The 19948-nt window shown below is 37.1% G+C and overlaps 1 protein-coding gene across 5 annotated transcripts in view; it reads left to right on the forward strand.

Annotated features, from left to right (window-relative positions):
• The window catches only part of mypn (myopalladin), a 364168-nt gene that overhangs the window by 328993 nt on the left and 15227 nt on the right, over positions 1–19948 (forward strand). For all 5 annotated transcript variants that reach the window (XM_051923393.1, XM_051923396.1, XM_051923394.1 and 2 more), the window contains 3 exons: positions 2082–2231; positions 3520–3602; positions 16627–16756. In XM_051923393.1, the coding sequence (XP_051779353.1) occupies positions 2082–2231; positions 3520–3602; positions 16627–16756 (363 nt within the window). The remainder of the gene's footprint in view (positions 1–2081; positions 2232–3519; positions 3603–16626; positions 16757–19948) is intronic.

The following is a 19948-nucleotide window of genomic DNA, read 5'->3' on the forward strand; positions in this document are numbered from 1 at the left end:
GTGTTTGCTCAAGGGGTTTTAGTCTCTCAGGTGTGGCAATCAACAGCTTTTATGGATCACATTTCAACACTTTAGCCGATAAGGGGTCACATCCTGCACTTTCCATTTGGTATAACACACAGTGGCTCCCATTTGAAGGCACCCTCACAGTACGTCTTGTAATATCATCAAGCCACCAACTCCTCATTCTTGTAGTCGGTTAGGTAAGTATTTTCATACTCTGATTAATACCTACGGTTTTACAGTTTACAGTCAGCTCATACATAAAACATTCACACATTGCAAGTGGATGAAGAAACATGAATGCTTGAATACCTGTAAAGAAAACTCCTTTAGAAGAGAGAAAAAGAAGGAGCCTTGTATTGTGGGGCAGTGATTCTTAAACAAGAGCGAGTGAGAGAAAGAGCCCGAGTCTGCTGCGTAATTGACACCTTCACACTTGCAATTTGGAAGTCAGAAGCTCACTTGTTCACTTGAGTGGCAAGGAGTTCCCTTTTTCTCAATTGTGTACTCAAGTGCTGTGTGATTATGAGGTCCTGGGTTTGCAGACAGCCTCTCTGTGTATGAGGATGTGAAATGGAGAGGGACGGGGTCCTGTGCAATTTCTCGCTAGTGACAAGTCTGCAGATACAAACCTTTAATTTGCTATGATCGTAATGAGATAGTATAACATACACTTCGCCCAACAGGACATGCAGTATTTCATTCATGTTAAAAGAACACGCAGCCAAAATAGTGTCGCCCACTTTAAATACATTGCTATTTGAGACCAGGCTCTGTTTTTAGAGTATCACAAGGAGTGTGTTCTGTGTGGAGTTTGCATGCTCTTGATATTTTACCATGTGTTTCATCGTTGCACTTCTGTCACATACCACAGCAGTACATTTGGGCAGAAGGATGACTTTTAGTATGATGGCCTGAGCACTTCTGCCTCAGTGTTATGTGTGGTGGACTAATTTGTGCCTTTTGCTACCCACATCTCCTCATGCTCCTCACAACTGAGTGACATATTGTAAAAAAGCTCCTGTAGATAGCTGACATATATCCCATTTCAGTTTTGGATTTTCTCATCCTTACTTTCATTGATTCTTTTATTTAACACCTTCTCGGTTTTATTACTGTACCCTGTGCTGCCAAGATAAGCTCCAGCACCCAAAACTGAATTAATTGTGTTTTACAATGTTATTTTTATTTTATTTTCTGTTACATATATTTATACTTTTTGGTTCATTCCATGTGACTGACTTGATGTAACTCTGAATGAAACCCATACTGTTATGCTTTTATTGTTCTTTTAAGCCAAAACGACTACACAAGTTGTCTTCTTTAGTTGACTGTCTGAAGGATGTTAATACATGGCTACTAGCCAACTACTTGAGAGGTTTTTACACGAGAGGTTTTCTGAGGTTTTAATTCCCCCACATCCCTGCCCCCAGATCTGCACCCAGCAGTCACTCAAGAACTTTCTGTCATCTCTGCTTCTTCGCATGCATACCTATGTAATTTAGGTTTTATATTTGGTCAAGGTCCCAAATATATCACAAACCTTCTTCAACATTACAGCACAAGCCGCACTCTGAGATCTGCTCAGTCAGATCTCCTTCTGGTTCCTCGTACCTGCCTTAAGACACTTGGGGCCTGTGTATTCCAGTCCATTGCTCCAAGGTTATGGCACAGTCTTCCACTGACACTGAGATCTGTTCAAGTGTTAACTTAAGGCACATTTGTTCTGACAGGCATTAGGGTAGCTTTGCAGACTGTGGGTGACTTTTATATTGTCCTTGTATTTTATGTTGTTTTGATATTTCATTTTATTCTCTATTTTATTGTTCTGTGGATGGTGACTTTTGTTTAAGATAGGTACTTTATAAATACATTTTTACTTACTTAAGACTCCTGTTGTAAAAATATAAAAACAGTCATACTGTATAATTTTGATTTAGAAGTCAATTTTTAAATCTTTGTGCTACAATTGTAAGGTTTACAGAAGATTTAAAGCTTTAGTCCAAAGCACATTAAAATGCAGAAAAGTCAAGTGTAACAGATAAGTACTTTAAGTTCAGTCTGCATGCCTTCCACAGGTGTACTGGTTCAAAGATGGAAAACAAATCTCCAAGAAAAACGAGCATTACAAAATGAAGAGGGAAGGAGACGGCACCTGCTGCCTGGTCATTGAAGCAACGACAAACGATGATGACGGCAACTACACTATCATGGCAGCAAACCCACAGGTGCCTCCTGGATATTTTTGTCAGTGTCCTTATATAGCTGTTGCAGGTCTACAGTCACTCATGCTTTTAAAGGGAAAGGGCTTACACATTTCTTTTTCAACATTATTATATATTCATTGCTTTTGGAAAACAAATTTAAAAACATATTTATGTTAAAGATTTATTTAAAAAGTATTACAATTCTGCTAATAAATACAGAAATGCAAACTAATGAAAGAAAAACAATAAGATGAGAAAAGCAGAGATTACCGCCTTCATTTTCTCCATTTATTTTGTTGGAGATCTGCCTTCAAAGTGTCAGTTATCCTACAAATGTGCTGCAGTTTTCTTCTTCAAACTTGCACATTCATCCATATTCTTTATCCTCTAAAACTGAAAGCCAAAAGATGAAGTCAAGCTGGAGATATTTGGTTGTAGTAATTTAGTTAGAATTTTCACCAATGGTTTATTAATAAAGTGTTGGATCATTTAACATTTTAACATTAGTCAGAAGCCTAATTAGTCCTTCGAGCTGGTGGACTTCTTCTTTGGCTCGACTGGCTAGGCAGTTACTTTCGGCATCCTGGGTGCCCACTGGGGTAACCTGTATGGGGAATGCTCCCTGAAGAAGGAGAACCCAAATACGTATAATTCTTAATTTTCTTAACTCCAGAATTTAAGAAAAGCTAATTTTGCTTGTATGGCATATTAGTTATTTGGAGCCAGTATCTTTTTATTAATTTCTACAAACATGGAGACGTGTCTGTTTTCTTTCACGTAATACTGTCGGGCTATTTGCAAACTCCCATTTCTCTATCTTAAGGTAACAAAAAAAAAAAAAAACTTTTATTTTTAATCACAAATATCTACAAACTATTGAAGGATTAAATCTCCACTCAGGCTGTCAGTCTTATTTTTATGTAGCACCTTTCATGGTAACTGATAGATCATTGATGTTTAAATTATGATATGCATATTTTAGCAGCAGTGTTCATGTAGGTTAATCAATATTTCCATATCACATCAAGAGCCAAGATTGGTAGTGAAACCACTTAGCCACTGCATTGCTTGTAAGATTAGCTGGAGGAGGGAAACGGAGGATTGTCACATGCAAAACGTACAGTGAAGTTCTTACTTCCATGTTCAATAACAGCCTTTCTTAAACTACCATTCACGCCAACAGTACATAACAGATTTGTTACCATTCCAGGAAAGGCATGCGAGTATAGATCAGAAATGTTGCATGGCATTAAAAGGACACCATGCCCCATGTATACATCTCATGTATCATTTTGTTTTGTGCTTACAGGGCAGAATCAGCTGCTCTGGGCATTTGCTTGTACAGACTGGACCAATACGACGCAGGCTAACTCCAACTATTCATTCGCAAAGGTAAGTTTTAGTGCTACTGCACTTGACTTCAAAGAATATCGACTTTACTTAGTCTGCTTAATGTAAGAATGTCAGTTTTTACCAAATAATTCACCTCTTGTTGCTATCAGTGATAAATAAAAAATGTGTACTATAACAGAATTTCAACATGCAAGCCTGGTACAATGAGCACAACATAGATACTCTGTGACAGACAGTGTTTGCTGAGTCCACAGCAGGATGTTGACTTTGAGCATTAGGGTTTAATCCTATCTTGGTATACCAAGTGTGAACTTGCTTATAATATTTTATCCATGCACTGATTTATTGCACATTGCAAGGTTGTGAAATATCTCAGCTACATGGTAGGCCATCTTCTGAATAGTCCTCTTTTTTTAGCTTTTATTTATTTATTTTTCCTCACCTTCTTGTAATTCCTGACCTTTTACAAAATGCCTTAAAGTTGATGTCATCCGCACAACTGAAGACTGCATCTCAGTCCTACCCAAATAATAATAATAATAATACATTTTATTTATAGAGCTCCTTTCCCATGCTCAAATCTCTTCACAGAAATGCAGCAGGAATAACAGTGCATATACATCATTAGATGCAAATAACAATAAAAAAAAAAATAAAATGCATTACTACAAATGTTTGTGAAGTGTCATCTGTTGCAATGACAAATGTAATGCATTTTATTATTAGAAATGTTTGTTATGCGCTATCTATTGGAATGACAGCAACACAGCAAATGGACAGACAACAGAGACACTTGTCATTTTATTAAAGTAGATTTGTTTCTATAACACATTGTCATAAGTAGGATGCAGCTCAAAGAAAATGTTACAAGAAAAGAAAAAATAAATTAAATATTATAAGAATGCTAAATAACATACTAAAAATATGTCAATGCACAGTTAACATAGACATGTAATTAATAGAGAATTAACATCCTTGTATATAGAATCCTGCGGTGGGCTGGCGCTCTGCCCGGGGTTTGTTTCCTGCCTTGCACCCTGTGTTGGCTGGGATTGGCTCCAGCAGACCCCCATGACCCTGTAGTTAGGATATAGCGGGTTGGATAATGGCTGGATGGATATATAGAATCGATATACAAGTCTCTGTAAGATAAGTTTGATGATAAAGTAAGATGGCCAGGGAGAACACAAAGAATAAAAGCAATCTCCAGAAGCAAGAAGTTGTAGAAAGAAACAAAATCTGAAGGGGTTCCAAGGCCAAAAGACCACTCAGCTCTCTCTGGGCATTCTAACTAACATAAATGGCCTCACGTCCTTCCTTATTTTATTTGGCTTTGTCTTAGAGGATTCAATGCAGTGGGTTTTGTGAGTAGTTGGGGTATCTGTTTTCATTCAAACATCACAGGAAGCTGCACAACTCCTTTTCATCAAGTAGTTGTGGTGCAAAACACCACTACATAAAAAACAGAAAAGTATACAATAATAATGATTGCAAATTCATTGAGGAAAATGATAATGCTATACATATATAGTCAACTAGGAGTACAACTAAAATGTAGCTATGAAAATGCCAAATTAAAAAAATGCGTTTTTAGGAGTTTTTTTATGATTTATATTACAGGTTGGTATTGATAAAGTATTTTAGATTTTTGGTGCATAACAGCAAAAGGCTGCATCACCACTTCTTTTATGCTCAGCTCTTGGAATAATAAGCAGACCACCATTAGAAGATCTAAGGTTACGGCTTGAAATGAAGGGGAACAGGCACTACAAGATATAGGAGAGAGCGAGACTATTAAAGCTTTCTATACCATTAATACTATTTTAAAGTCAATTCTAAAGGACACAGTAACCTATGTAACAATAAAACTGGTGAGATGTGCTCAAATGTTCTTTTTCTGGTTATAATTGTTGCTGCTGAATTTTGAACTAAATGCAACTGTTTGATATCTTTCTTAGTTATTCCAGTTAGTTAATACATTTTTTAGCAGCTATGGAATATATAATGTTAGAAAATAAATTATTTCAGGTATAGAATTTTACATACAGTCAATTTAGTGCACACAAGTTTGTATCACTTGGGAAAAATTGGCACAACTTGAAGTTTTTGTGCTCACACAATAAAATGTGTGGGGTTACTGGTTAGCACTCACAGCTGAGTGAACGATCGATCACTTGATATCTCTCTTTAAAATCATGAATAAAACATTTAAATTTTTGAAGTCACACTACAACTGGATAAAATTAGCAATAACAGTAGCCTTTTATTTAAATGTTTTGCCTTGATAGAATAAAATGGGTGGATTTTTAAATTAAAAGCATGACTGTCACATTCTCTTGCTGAAAACTGAGCTCAGAAACAGTTTAGGAAATTAGTTGAAAGTTCTCCAATTAAATAAACACAGTGGGAGGCAATTAAATAAAAACATAACATAACTATGATCACTTTTCCAAGTTGCACTTGCACCACAAGTAAACTCTATCCTTTCTCACATACATATCTGCACGGACACCTGTGTGAAAACTGCATGTACAAAGACGAAGAGGGTCAAGACAGAGACACAACGGGTGAAAAGGAAGTACAGTCTTTACAAAAATGTTACAGTTTGGGAAAAAAAGAAAAGGATTTTGCTATAACTGTCTTAATAGCAACTTCCAAGGGATAAGTCCACATCTGCGTGGCGTACATTAGATGGTGTACTTTTAATGGTTGACAATGAACAATGGAGCCTTCTTTGTGGATTTACATACAGTGTGATAAGCAATACAGTAAATGAAAGTGGACCACTTGAAATGCACCTTCTTTAAACTATACGTTCTACTAAGGCTACGTTCACACTACCACGTTTTCATTTACAAATGGCGTTTTTAAACTAAAACAAACTCCCTCTACACCAGCGTTTTCTTATCGCTTTCAGAAGTATCCCTGTTTATACTTAAAACACCCAAAAACGCATATGATGGTGACCTTCACCTACACTGGGCATGCACACATCGGTGGTAAACTCCTTGAAGGGATTGTGCAGTGAAAATTTCAGATCCCTGTTAAAATCACATTCCCTTGTGCTTTATGTGCTTTCAAAACTATCAGCATGCACATAGCTCTACTAGCGCATTCACAGAAAAATAAACTCTTTAAACAGCCGGAAATTGCTGGCGTGTCATGTTAATGCACTGATTACATTTTAAAGTAACAGTCTTCAGAACTGACAACGTTCATCTTGTCTTTAAATAAAAACACTGCAAATGTTAAAACAACACTTAAAAAATGTGTTTAGCTATATGTTCATTCATGAAATGATTGATTATAAGGAATCCACAGCAATCGGAGCGCATCTTGTACCAAAGAACATTTGTAAAAGTAACTCAATAAATAAATGAAAATGTGTGCATCTATATCGTTGCTTTACTGCACTGTGCTTTCTTGTTTCTCTCTGTCCTGTCATATTGTGAGCTCAGATGCATTCTACACTCATACACTTTCTTAAGCACCTTGTTATTGATTTTGCTGCAGAATGTGCTCCTCTTTACTGATTAGACAGATTAAGTTTATGTAATGAATGCTGATTAGAGGCTATCAACCCATTTATTTACAATCTGATTTTTCACTACAACAGTAATTCACCCGCCACTGGATTTATCGCAAAACTGTAGTGACCAGTAAGTAATTTGCATTTTAAGCATGTCTGCAGTATTCAGACTTTACAAAACGCAATTTAGACGCATACAAGTAAGCAACCCAACAAAGAAAGCAACTCTTTAATGCCCGCCATATGAAGATGGTACGGTATGGCACACTTGCAATCTGCCATGATTTTCTTCCGTGAATGGTGACCAGTCAGGGAATGAGCCTTTGTAATCAGCAGGATCCAATCAGTGAAGGGCAACAAAATAAACACAAACCAGTCAGAGCACGATTAGAATAATGTTTTTGGAACACTCGGTTTACGTATACAGCTCTGTACAGCATTTTTAAAAGTCTTTAGAGGTTGAAAACGATGGGTTAATATGGACAAAAAATGAAAAAAGACAAATGTATGCATTTTTTGATAATAACATAGTAATGTGGTTAGGGCTACAATGTGAAAGCACTACTGCATGTTGTTATAATTGGCAAAAAATATTTTAAATACAGTATTTCATTAATAAATTATAGAATGCCTGTACTATTGTTTCTTTTTTATACATTTATTTTAATAATTTAATGACTGATTGCTTTGCTACATTGGATAGCTCCCCCTAGTTATTTTTATCATGCTATCTGTAATTTGTACCCAAAACTGGATGAACCGCCACTGCACACATTCCCACATTGGGCCAATTTAAACTTCCGAATTAATTCAACACACATGTGTTTAGTATTTGGGATGAAAACGTACAGAACCGTGAGAAGAATCCACACAAACACAGAGCGGGCAAGTGTGTGAACTCCACACCGACAGGAAATTCAAACTCAGGTAACACCTAACCTTCTAACTGTAGCTAACTATTGCACTAGCACACCTCTATTTGTCAAGTTAAACGTTACAGTTACTTGCCCATGTTCCACAGGTTCTTATAAACACCAGCCTTCTGGACATTTAAGCCCAAGCACTGCACCACATACAGTACATACACATACAGTTAGGTCTATAAATATTTGGACAGAGACAACCTTTTTCTAATTTTGGTTCTGTACATTACCACAATGAATTTTAAATGAAACAACTCAGATGCAGTTGAAGTGCAGACTTTCAGCTTTAATTCAGTGGGGTGAACAAAACGATTGCATAAAAATGTGAGGCAACTAAAGCATTTTTTTAACATAATCCCTTCATTTCAGGGGCTCAAAAGTAATTGGACAATTGACTCAAAGACTATTTCATGGGCAGGTGTGGGCAAGTCCGTCGTTATGTCATTATCAATTAAGCAGATAAAAGGCCTGGAGTTGATTTGAGGTGTGGTGCTTGCATGTGGAAGATTTTGCTGTGAACAGACAACATGCGGTCAAAGGAGCTCTCCATGCAGGTGAAAGAAGCCATCCTTAAGCTGTGAAAACAGAAAAAACCCATCCGAGAAATTGCTACAATATTACGAGTGGCAAAATCTACAGTTTGGTACATCCTGAGAAAGAAAGCAAGCACTGGTGAACTCAGCAACGCAAAAAGACCTGGACGTCCACGGAATACAACAGTGGTGGATGATTGCAGAATCATTTCCATGGTGAAAAGAAACCCCTTCACAACAGCCAGCCAAGTGAACAACACGCTCCAGGGGGTAGGCGTATCGATATCCAAGTCTACCATAAAGAGAAGACTGCATGAAAGTAAATACAGAGGGGTGCACTGCAAGGTGCAAGCCACTCATAAGCCTCAAGAATAGAAAGGCTGGATTGGACTTTGCTAAAGAACATCTAAAAAAGCCAGCACAGTTCTGGAAAAACATTCTTTGGACAGATGAAACCAAGATCAACCTCTACCAGAATGATGGCAAGAAAAAAGTATGGAGAACGTGTGGAACAGCTCATTATCCAAAGCATACCACATCATCTGTAAAACACGGTGGAGGCAGAGTGATGATGGCTTGGGTGTGCATGGCTGCCAGTGGCACTGGGACACTAGTGTTTATTGATGATGTGACACAGGACAGAAGCAACCGAATGAATTCTGAGGTGTTCAGAGACATACTGTCTGCTCAAATCCAGCTAAATGCAGTCAAATTGATTGGGCGGTGTTTCATGATACGAATGGACAATGACCCAAAACATACAGTGCAAAGAATTATTATTATTATACAGCCAAAGCAACCCAGGAATTTATTAAAGTAAAGAAGTGGAAAATTCTTGAATGGCCAAGTCAGTCACCTGATCTTAACCCAATTGAGCATGCATTTCACTTGTTGAAGACTAAACTTCAGACAGAAAGGCCCACAAACAAACAGCAACTGAAAGTCGCTGCAGTAAAGGCCTGGCAGAGCATTAAAAAGGAGGAAACCCAGCATCTGGTGATGTCCATGAGTTCAAGACTTCAGGCTGTCATTGCCAGCAAAGGGTTTTCAACCAAGTATTAGAAATGAACATTTTATTTCCAGTTATTTAATTTGTCCAATTACTTTTGAGCCCCTGAAATGAAGGGATTGTGTTCAAAAAATGCTTTAGATGCCTCACATTTTATGCAATCATTTTGTTCACCCCACTGAATTAAAGCTGAAAGTCTGCACTTCAACTGCATCGGAGTTGTTTCATTTAAAATTCATTGTGGTAATGTACAGAACCAAAATTAGAAAAAGTTGTCTCTGTCCAAATATTTATGGACCCAGCTGTATACCTTTGGGAAGGTTTTCTGTAAAAAAACAGTTAATCAATTTCTACTTTATATAGTGCCTTTCACTCTTTTTGTTTTTTTACAAAACAAACACAAATAAAATACTAAGTAATTTTAGATATGAAGATCGCAAAATAATTTAAATAAATAAAATGACAGGTAAATATAAAGGTACAATGTTCATCTGCTTTGGCATCACTGGAGAATGACTTTAGGGACTGGGCTGTGGCTTGTACCACAGACATCGATACAGAACACAGTGCGCTGATTGGGAGTTTTGTCCAACTTACTGATTTGACTTTGGTGCACCTTTTTGTTTTGCTGGCTTCTGATCACTGCTCATTTTAACTTCATTCAGACTCTCATTTTCTGATCAAAATACCTTCAAATTTCAATTTTCCACAAGATAGAACACATAAAGTCATTAACAGTCCTTTAGATTCAGTAGAGTCAATTTGAATAAAATTCAATGTAGAAATTTTAGGAAAAGCTGGACTGGAAATCACCTAAATGCAAGGTTTGTTCAATATTTGAAAGATCACACATTATAAGTTTTCTGATTTGTTCTGCTTTAGGTTTTATTCTTGTTATTTTTAAAGTGCATTTTAATAATGTTATCAATGAAAGACACTATAGTCTATGAAAGATTTATTCAGTAAGATGTTTAACAAAATAAAATTGCCAAAAGTCATTCACAGGTTTACAAGGTGAACGACTTGGCCTTGAGTATAGAAGACATCATAATTGTTATTATGAATAACATTGCTGCTGCTGCAGTTTCACTTAAGTGAAGTGTGACAAGCTCATATTTGAAGAATATTTGGCAGAATGTAAATCATTGTAGTATTCAGTTTGGCTAAATATGATCACATCAGTTTTTTTTCTGTTACCAACTCAGTATGACAGTTTGTTGGTTTTGAAAGTACAAGAAAGTAAATTCTTGATGTTTACTTAAAGAGGGCATTAAAAGAAAGATTTGACCTAAAAATAAACTAAAGCATAAGCCTTCTAGCCCATTCCCAAACAATAAAACTTTATGAACTTTTCTTTTTTTGCAGGTAGTTTAGGGGCCGTTGTGAACTAGGGACAGCAGACCACATGTTTACACACTGCTGCTTAAATGCCAAGTTATTTTCATACCACTCAGTAACAGAGATCTAAATGTAGCACAAGGCTTTCTTTATGATGTCAACAGCTGATTGATTGGGAAGATTTACTTGGGTGTTGTTATTACTGATGTCGCTCAGAAACCAGAGAAAGACGGCTCATGTACAAGAAGGAAAAGGATTTATCCTAAATGAGGCCGAGTGCTGTGGTAGATCTCTATTTAAGGAATGGCATTTGCCACATTTAATCCTCCTCCTCCCAATTCTTCCAAAGCTCAGGATTCCATTAGGCACAGTGAAGAAAAACAAATAAGAACCCACTGCAACAGAAATGATGAATCACTCAGTTCTTATGTTGAAACAACGTATCTGAAAAATCAATTCAGGCTGTGCTATCCTCTGGTAGCCCCTGCTGGCAGCTTTCTGCACAAACACACACACCTTTCTGCACAAACACACACACACACAAGTTGCATTCAAACTTAAGGTAGTATGGCATAGTGGTTAAGACTTTGGGTGCATATCCTGCTACTATGAGCAACTTACTTGTTCTCTGAAAAGCAAAAGAAATGTAACCAATTGTGTCTCAAATGGTGTAAGTGACCTTGAAAAGAGGCATCGGCCTAATATCAAGTCATAATAATAATAGGTTACTCCAGCACATGCCAAAATTATATATCAATCCATTTTAAAAACCATATTATATAGTTCCTCTCCCAGACGGGGGAAGAAAGGAAATCCTTGCATAGCGCATGAATCCACGGTACGGCACACTGACATTCAAACTCCACACAGAAGTTGGTTCAGCTGGTAATCGTACTGGGGTTCCAGCAATGTGGAGGAGCAATAAATGTAACAGATGGACTTGATTGTCTTTTAATAAAAGGTAACTTGTTATGTTTCATTGCATTGAAAATCAATTAGACTTTATCATAAAGAGCAGAATTTGGCTTACAAAGTAAAATTAATTACAACATAATAAAAGTACAAACATGAAACAAACTTTAAAATGGCAGATAGTGCCATCCCAGTGGTTGAGGCGTTACACTATAAAGCACATACATGCCTGTACAGTCTCTGACACTGGCTCTGTGTGACTTCGAGTGAGTTACCATACCGTTCCATCTTTGTAATGGGGTTCACTGTGAAAGGTAATATATACCACTAGCTCACTCTTAAAGGTCCTGCCACTGCTGACTGACTACTATACAGTAGATAAACACAAATAGCTCAATTGTGCTTTAAAAATACTGGCACCTTTCTTTTGTAATCCAAAGCTACCATATTCTAGAAATTTGACTATAGCCACATAGTACTTTGTTATTAGCTTAATTATGGAAAGTACTATATAAAATCAAAGTCTTGGTGTCTAACTCCCTTTGTGACTGAGGCAGTCACTTCATTTGCCATACTGTAGAAGTACGGAGTCAACTATACTGTATCTGTAGAGCGTCTTTGAATGCAAAATTATAAAGGCACTGGTTCAGTACACATTGCCAAGTTCTAGGGTGACAACTAGCACGTCACTTTATTAATCAGTTTCAGTTATAGAAATAGGCAAATTACACAGTACACTTGCAATTGGGGTTGTTACTTAATTCACTTTAATGAAGGTAAAATGTTATAGTTATGGTACAGAACAAACTGAGTGATACTTTAAGTATTCCTACCTTTTTCTTCTTCTTTCCCAACTTCTACGTGGGGTTGGTGTGTTTGATCAACCTCCTCCAAATGGCTCGGTCCGGCTCCTCCTAGCCAGTCAAGATCTCTTCCTTCAGATCTTCTTTTATTTTATCCATCTACCTCTACTTTGGCCTCCCTTGTTTTCTCTTCCCTTGTACTTCCATTCCCATCACTCTTTTGCCAACATATTCCTTATCTCTCCTCATCACGTGTCCATCCATACCACTTGAAACTACTTTCTTGTGCTATCTTAGCTATCTCCCCCACTTTTTCTGTACCTCTGATTGTCTCATATCTTATTCTGACCTTCATTATAACTGAACATCCACGTCAACATTCCTATTTTCATTTCTACCACTTCCAACTTCTTCTCCTGCGCTCAGTTTACTAGCCATGTCTCAGCTCATTGCTGGTCTTACCTCCATCATAAAAACACCACCTTTAACCTTTGCCTTCATTCTTTGATAACACAATACTTCTGATACCTTCCTCCAGTTGTTGCATTCACAGTGCTTTTGATTGGTTAGCTCTGCATCCAAGTTTCCATCTAAGGCTATCACTGATCCTAGATATTTAAATTTATCCATTCTTTTCAGTAGCTCTTCCTGCGGACTATCTTTTGAATCCTGATTAAACCTCGTATATTCCATCTCCTTCCTATTTTTATTCATCCCTCTATCTTCCAAAGCCCTTCTTCAATCTTCCAACTTCCTCTACACTTCCTCTTTTCTGGTGCCTCACAACACAATGTCATCAGCAAAAAGGCTATACCAGGGGGAATTGGCCTTTTATCCCATGACAACTTTGAGTATATGATTAAGTATTTAAACATTATTGTTCAAGTATTAAAGTAATCCTTTAAATATTCTTAACATTTCAGTACTACAGGGAGATTCTAATGGGTTATGATGTGCTACTCATGTAATAATGAAATAAATACAGTGCATACCTTGATGGCTATGTATACAATCCAATCACATTCGATGTTGGAAATGGTTGCCTTCTTCTTGTAAGCACAGATTGACACGCTGCTCCATATTGGCAAAGGTATCTGCAAGCATTGTAGGGCTGATGGCAGCAATTTCCTGTTCAGTGTTTCACTATAATTGATACATTGTACAAGGCTTGTTCTTGCACTCTTTTCCTGTCACCACTCCCCAAAGGAAGAAATTCAGAGGTGACAGGTCTGGCAACGTGGTGGCCATAGTAACCTCTGAAATGACCCAATTGCCAAAAAACAATTCAATTTGTGCCATGTTACGAGCTGACATGTTACAGGTTGGCCTATCTTGCTGGAAATAACCTTCACTGATCTAACGGTCATCCAGGTCACTCACAAATAAGTCAGAAATATTCAGGTACACATCAGTATTGATGGTGGTGGTAAAAAAAATGGGGCCTATTATGTGCAACTGAGATATCGTGCGCCACACATCAACCTTTTCATCATGGAGTGGCTGCTTGTGAATTGCATACGGATTACTGCTTCCCCATATTCATATATTTTTTAAATTCACATAGCCTGACAGATGAAACCAGTCTCGACAGAAGAGCGCCACGCCTCTCTTATTCGTACATTTATCCAAGAATACTGTGATCTTTATTTAGATTTGCATTACTTCATTATTAAGACAGTAATACATCATAACTAGGGCCCTGCCCAATAGAATTACTCTGTATTTGTCATGTATTGTCTTCTGATGGCAATGTGTGTGTTAGGTAAATCCTTCATTCTAAATTGTCACAACTGGTTCCTGCCATGCACCCAGTCCTGTGGAATAAACAGCAGTCTCCTAGGACTGTACAGTGTTTCAGAGGTCTGTAGCGATTTAGGGTTGGTGCAGGCTTTTAAAAATGGCACAACTCAGACACTGAAGTATAGTTGAGCATGAGTAAGGAAAGATGTGTGGCCACAGAGTGCCTAATGAGGGAATTGTCCAGTTCATTACTTGGGTACATGAGTGCGATTGGGGCAGCAATACCTCTTTAGCAGTGAAGAGAGAAAAAGCAAGAAGAGAAAATGAGAGAAATTAAAGAGCAGAATCGTACTGTAAAATGTGTGAGAAGGCTGATGAACTGGTCAGAGATACCCCATGATGGAGTGAAGGTAGTATCACTCAAGGGTGAATCAAACCTGAAAGGTGCTGGATTGATCAAGGATAGTGAATAATCTCTGGAAAAGGGAGCTGGTATCTTTGGGTCTCAGTGAGTACCGACAGAGGTGGCCAGGATGGGAGCCAGAATGAGAACCAGGTTCGTTGAGGTCTCTGCCTACTGAACAGACCTGGAGGGTGAGTAGTGGGGACAGAGTGAAAGAGAAGTGCTGGGGACAAGATGGGAAAAAACTCATTCATGTTCTGTCAATAATTCCTGGTTTTACCTATTTATTGAAGTTTATGTGTTGGTTTTCTCTTCACTGCACTGATTTTAAGGACAATTATTTAGTAAAGACTTTGTTTTCTGTACTGCACTTTTGGACACTGTTTTCCTTTTTCTTGTGAATAAAAACGCACTTTGCACCATAAACATTTTGCTGTGTTCCCATGCATTAGTCCAACCTTGTTGATGAATTTCCAATGCCCCTGACAATGGATGGTGCCCATGGCTTTGGGCATGGAGCATCATATCTTACTGTACAAGCAGAAATGAAAAAATACAAAGCTTTAGATCTAGAAAGTAAATATTTTAAAAGGACCTGGGGATGCTAATTGACTATATGACAATGTACAGAATTAAGTTAAAAGATCAAAAGCACAAAGAAGAACAGATCTGGAGTTGATGCGTCAAGCAGTTATAAGATGGGTCTAAGATTCTGGCTATAAGATCTTGAGAAATAAACACTTCTGTACTGGAGTACTGTTTAAAGACCACTGCTGCACAATTAACTGCGGTCCAGGTATGGTAGGTGGTTTTCTGTTCTGTGTATGGACCTCATTGAATTTTCAGGCAAAACCAGAGGAGGTGATTTGTCTTTAATAAAGTGTTGGGAACATTTAAAAGGTAATTTTTATTAAATTTGAAATGAATACTTAGGTGCCCAATTGTTAAAGGATATAAGAAAGGTAACATGATAAGAAAAGGGTAAACTATGTAACAATTACTCTATAGATAGATAGATAGATAGATAGATAGATAGATAGATAGATAGATAGATAGATAGATAGATAGATAGATAGATAGATACTTTATTAATCCCAATGGGAAATTCACAATACTATACTATACTATACTATACTATACTATACTATACTATACTATACTATACTATACTATACCCTGTCAGATGAGGATGAGGAAAGGATCAAAACCCATTTCTCCATTATAGGGATAGGCACCTTGCCCACATCATAAAGAAAGACACACATAACAAAAAACAGGCTTAACAGAACAGGCAGAAGAAGCAGTAAAGTTAATAGAGTTGAAAAACACATTTCACACATCATGAAGAAAGATTTCAGCTGCAGAAAAAATAAGAAACTGTGAGGAAAAATGGAAAAAATTAAGCAAAGAAGCATCATACAAGTCCCCAAGCCTACAGATTCCCAGAAAGGCCTCATACGGAAACTAAATAGATTGACCTCCAATATTTTTAATCTAGTTGTTTAAATAGAACACAGAGGGCATCAGAGGAAGTTGGTTAAAGATAGTATTTTTTTTTTTACAAATGGTTATTTGTTTCTTCAAAAATTAGACTGTGAATTTAAGAGTATACCAGAAAGGTCAAATCTTTACTTTATGTTAATTTTGGATGCAATACATGAAGAGGAATTGGTTTGTTATGTTATGTTGAATAGTATGTGGTTGAAAAATTCTTCAACACTCACTTTAAGATGAAATTGAATTATAATGATACTCTGTAGGAGCTGCATGTTTTGGTTTAGAAGATAAACATGTACTTGAAATTTTGGCACATGCAATGGTGTAAATGTGACATTCTGGTTTTAAAACCAGCATTATCTGCTGTTAATTGCAGGGTCCGATCACGATCACAGGAAGGGGATGAAGGAGAGCCGATCCAGGAGCGATTCTTTAGACCTCACTTTCTTCAAGCTCCAGGAGACCTAGTAGCCCACGAAGGCCGACTTTGCCGACTTGACTGCAAGGTGATTTATTAGGAATTTCATTTCATTCTTCAAGTTCAAGGACTTTATTTATCATTCACCACACTCTGCAATGCACAACAGAAAAAAATTTAATCTCCAGATCAAATTATGTGCAAGAATAGAGAACAAAAATAAACAAGAATAAATAACAGAATTACCAACATACAGTACTTACCATTCAAGATAATCCACCACATAAACTTAATCTTAACAAGCAATAACAGATATTAAACAATTGGGTTATTTTAAATAATAACAAGGTATGGAAGGTGAGACTATATCTATAAACAAATTAGCTAAATCCCTAGCTGACTAAATTGAGGCTAAATTTCTTAACAAATAATTGGACAATTTTTTTTCTCCTTTATCTCTAAAATTCCACTCCTCTAGGTCTGTCTCACTAATATGTCTCATGCTTCCAACATTTTGGCCATTCTCTTTGCTTTGCAAAAGTATTTTTGTCCTCTCCCTCCTAACTCTTAGCTCATTTACTTTAACTCTTACAGGAAGTGGCCTGGTTCACTTCTGGGAGGCACCTGGAGTTGTTAGGTCCATCACTTAATAGCACTGTGCTGGCATCTTTGCAACCCTGATACATGAAGAGGACTTCCTCTGCTGCCAGCCTTTGCTAATTTGAATTTCTTCATCATTCCTCTGCATTGTTTAATTTCCTCCCTTAAATGCAACCCAAACAGAAATGAAATGTGAAGTGAGTGAGCCAACAGAAAACCAACTAAATCAGAGACTCGAACTCCAACCAATTTCACCCCAACGAGTTGCTTAATTGGGGCGCCGACTCTTGTTGTTTATTAAACCCGTTCTTAATTCCATGGCTTTTGCTGCTCTCATTGTGCAATGGCATACATTTCTGAAATTGTTGATTTTCTCTTTTCTAAGAGTACTGTTAAAATGTTTCGGGGACCTGAGCAGATCAGCATTCCTGAGACCTTCATCTTTCTTTATTTTTTAGATATTGTATGATGGACACAATTTGCTGGTCCTGCTTTGGCTCATTTTTTGTCTTGTTATTGTTTGGCTGCTAATTAAGGAAACTGAAACAATTAAAGGGTCTCAGTCTTTAACAGCAAGTCAATTAAAATTAATTGAAATGAAGTTAATTAGCAGCAAAAATAAGTCACCAATTAAGAAAAGGGTTAGAATGTAAACCTGCAGCCACTGTGGTCCTTCAGGACCGGAGTTGGGGACCCCTGTCTTAGGGGACACAGCTCCTTTGTGGCCTTTGTGTAGTGCATCTTTAGCACCCATCTTCAGAGCACTGATAAATATACAATGCTAACAAAATACAGAAGACTACTGTTATCTGGCCTGAGACCCACTTGACACCAAAATCTCACCTCTAGCTAACACATGCCAGGATTGCACAATTAATGTTACTTTTTATTTATTTATTATTTTACCAGTATTTCGATGATGTCATTTCATTTGCATTTTCTGTGTTTATTTGTTCATAGGCACCATCATCTTTTGTTTTGATATTTCCAAGGTGCTCCCACTTCGTATATTTGCTTTCATGGACACTGCCATTTTAAAGCCTTGAGTCTTTATGATGCTACATCATTGCCAGGCACACAGTTTTATAAAAAAAAAAGGGCTGCATGGATTAAACAGTCATATAAGGGAAAGAAAATGTTAAGAAAAATTTTGGTTTCACCTCTAGTTTGTTTTTGAAATTTACATAATAGTCCTTGCATGTGATGTTTCATCTAATTTTTCATTGTATAGAGTTTGGCTACAGTAGATTATCCTTTGCCATAAATCTAAAAATCTCTGACATTGTGATAATGTTAACATGTCAGTTAGGAGGACTTGTATGGAAAAATGCTGAACGTCACAACAGCATATCTCCAGATAAGCTACTTAATGGTGTCCCGGTCCTTCTGTCTCCCCTAATTGGGTAGTACCTACTTCTCCTTCTGATCTAAAACCCACTCTTTGGGTTCCAGTAACATGACAAGTTATGCTGTAATACATTAAACAATAAAAATCATAGCTCCTTTAAAATAGTATTTACAACATTCCACCAAAAAATGCAATGCTATACAGTTTTGGCCCACAGCTGCTCCAACAAAGCATTTAAAAATACTGAGCAGTACCATCTAGTGATGGTTCACATGCCATATGCCATTCCCCTCAGCCTTTTGCCATTACACAGTTCTCCTACTGGTCAACAGCTACTGTACTCTAGTGGTACCTCCAAAACAGTACTTCCTTCTAGCAGCACACTCTCTGAATTATTGCCTGGCCTAAATTCTGTGGTGCTTATGGTCTGCCAAGTGTTGGTCGTTCTTAAAACTGACTCCTTGATAAGTCATTTATTGTGAATTAACTTACTGGCAGCCCACTGTACTGATCAAATGAGCTAGTTCAATCTTCAGAGTCAGGTTGAATTCACTGGAGAGAATGTTAAAATAGAGGTTACCTAGGAAGCTATACAATGATTTGGCTAAACCGAGGAGCACATTTATTAACAGACTGAGACAACTGTGTTTCTCCAAGGAACGCTATGTGAGGACATACATACCCTCAACTATCAGGATCTATAATGAGCTACTCCATAGCCAATGAGGTCTTGTGACCTGTTTGCTGAAAGGTACTGAGCTGGTCTCGCAGACATCTTAACAAACAATGAAACTATGGTCAATATACTGTGCCAATGACTGTCATCCTGTATTATAAAATTGTAATTTATACTGTACATATGTTCAATTCTAATCACTTTACACTTAGTAAATACCTAATTTATATTTTGTTAATATACTTATAGATGAATAATGTTATATGTGCATTTCTTACCTTGTTAGAATACCCAAGATTATTATGTCTTGTTCTAAGTATATGTGTGTCTTTTTGTCTGCTGCTGTAACCCAGTTTCTATCTATCTATCTATCTATCTATCTATCTATCTATCTATCTATCTATCTATCTATCTATCTATCTATCTATCTATCTATCTATCTATCTATCTATCTATCTATCTATCTATCTATCTATCTATCTATCTATCTATCTATCTATCTATCTATCTATCTATCTATCCCTACCACTCTTAGTTCAGGGGTAATCTTCTTTACTTCCTCCAGCTGTTTCATTTACTGAGTGTAAATCCATAGTTGAACAACCATAGGAAACAAACACCTGACAGGGATAAACACCCAGTCTGTACTGTACTTC

Source organism: Erpetoichthys calabaricus, chromosome 2 (genome assembly GCF_900747795.2).
Source record: "Erpetoichthys calabaricus chromosome 2, fErpCal1.3, whole genome shotgun sequence".
NCBI classification, from domain to species: Eukaryota; Metazoa; Chordata; class Cladistia; order Polypteriformes; family Polypteridae; genus Erpetoichthys; species Erpetoichthys calabaricus.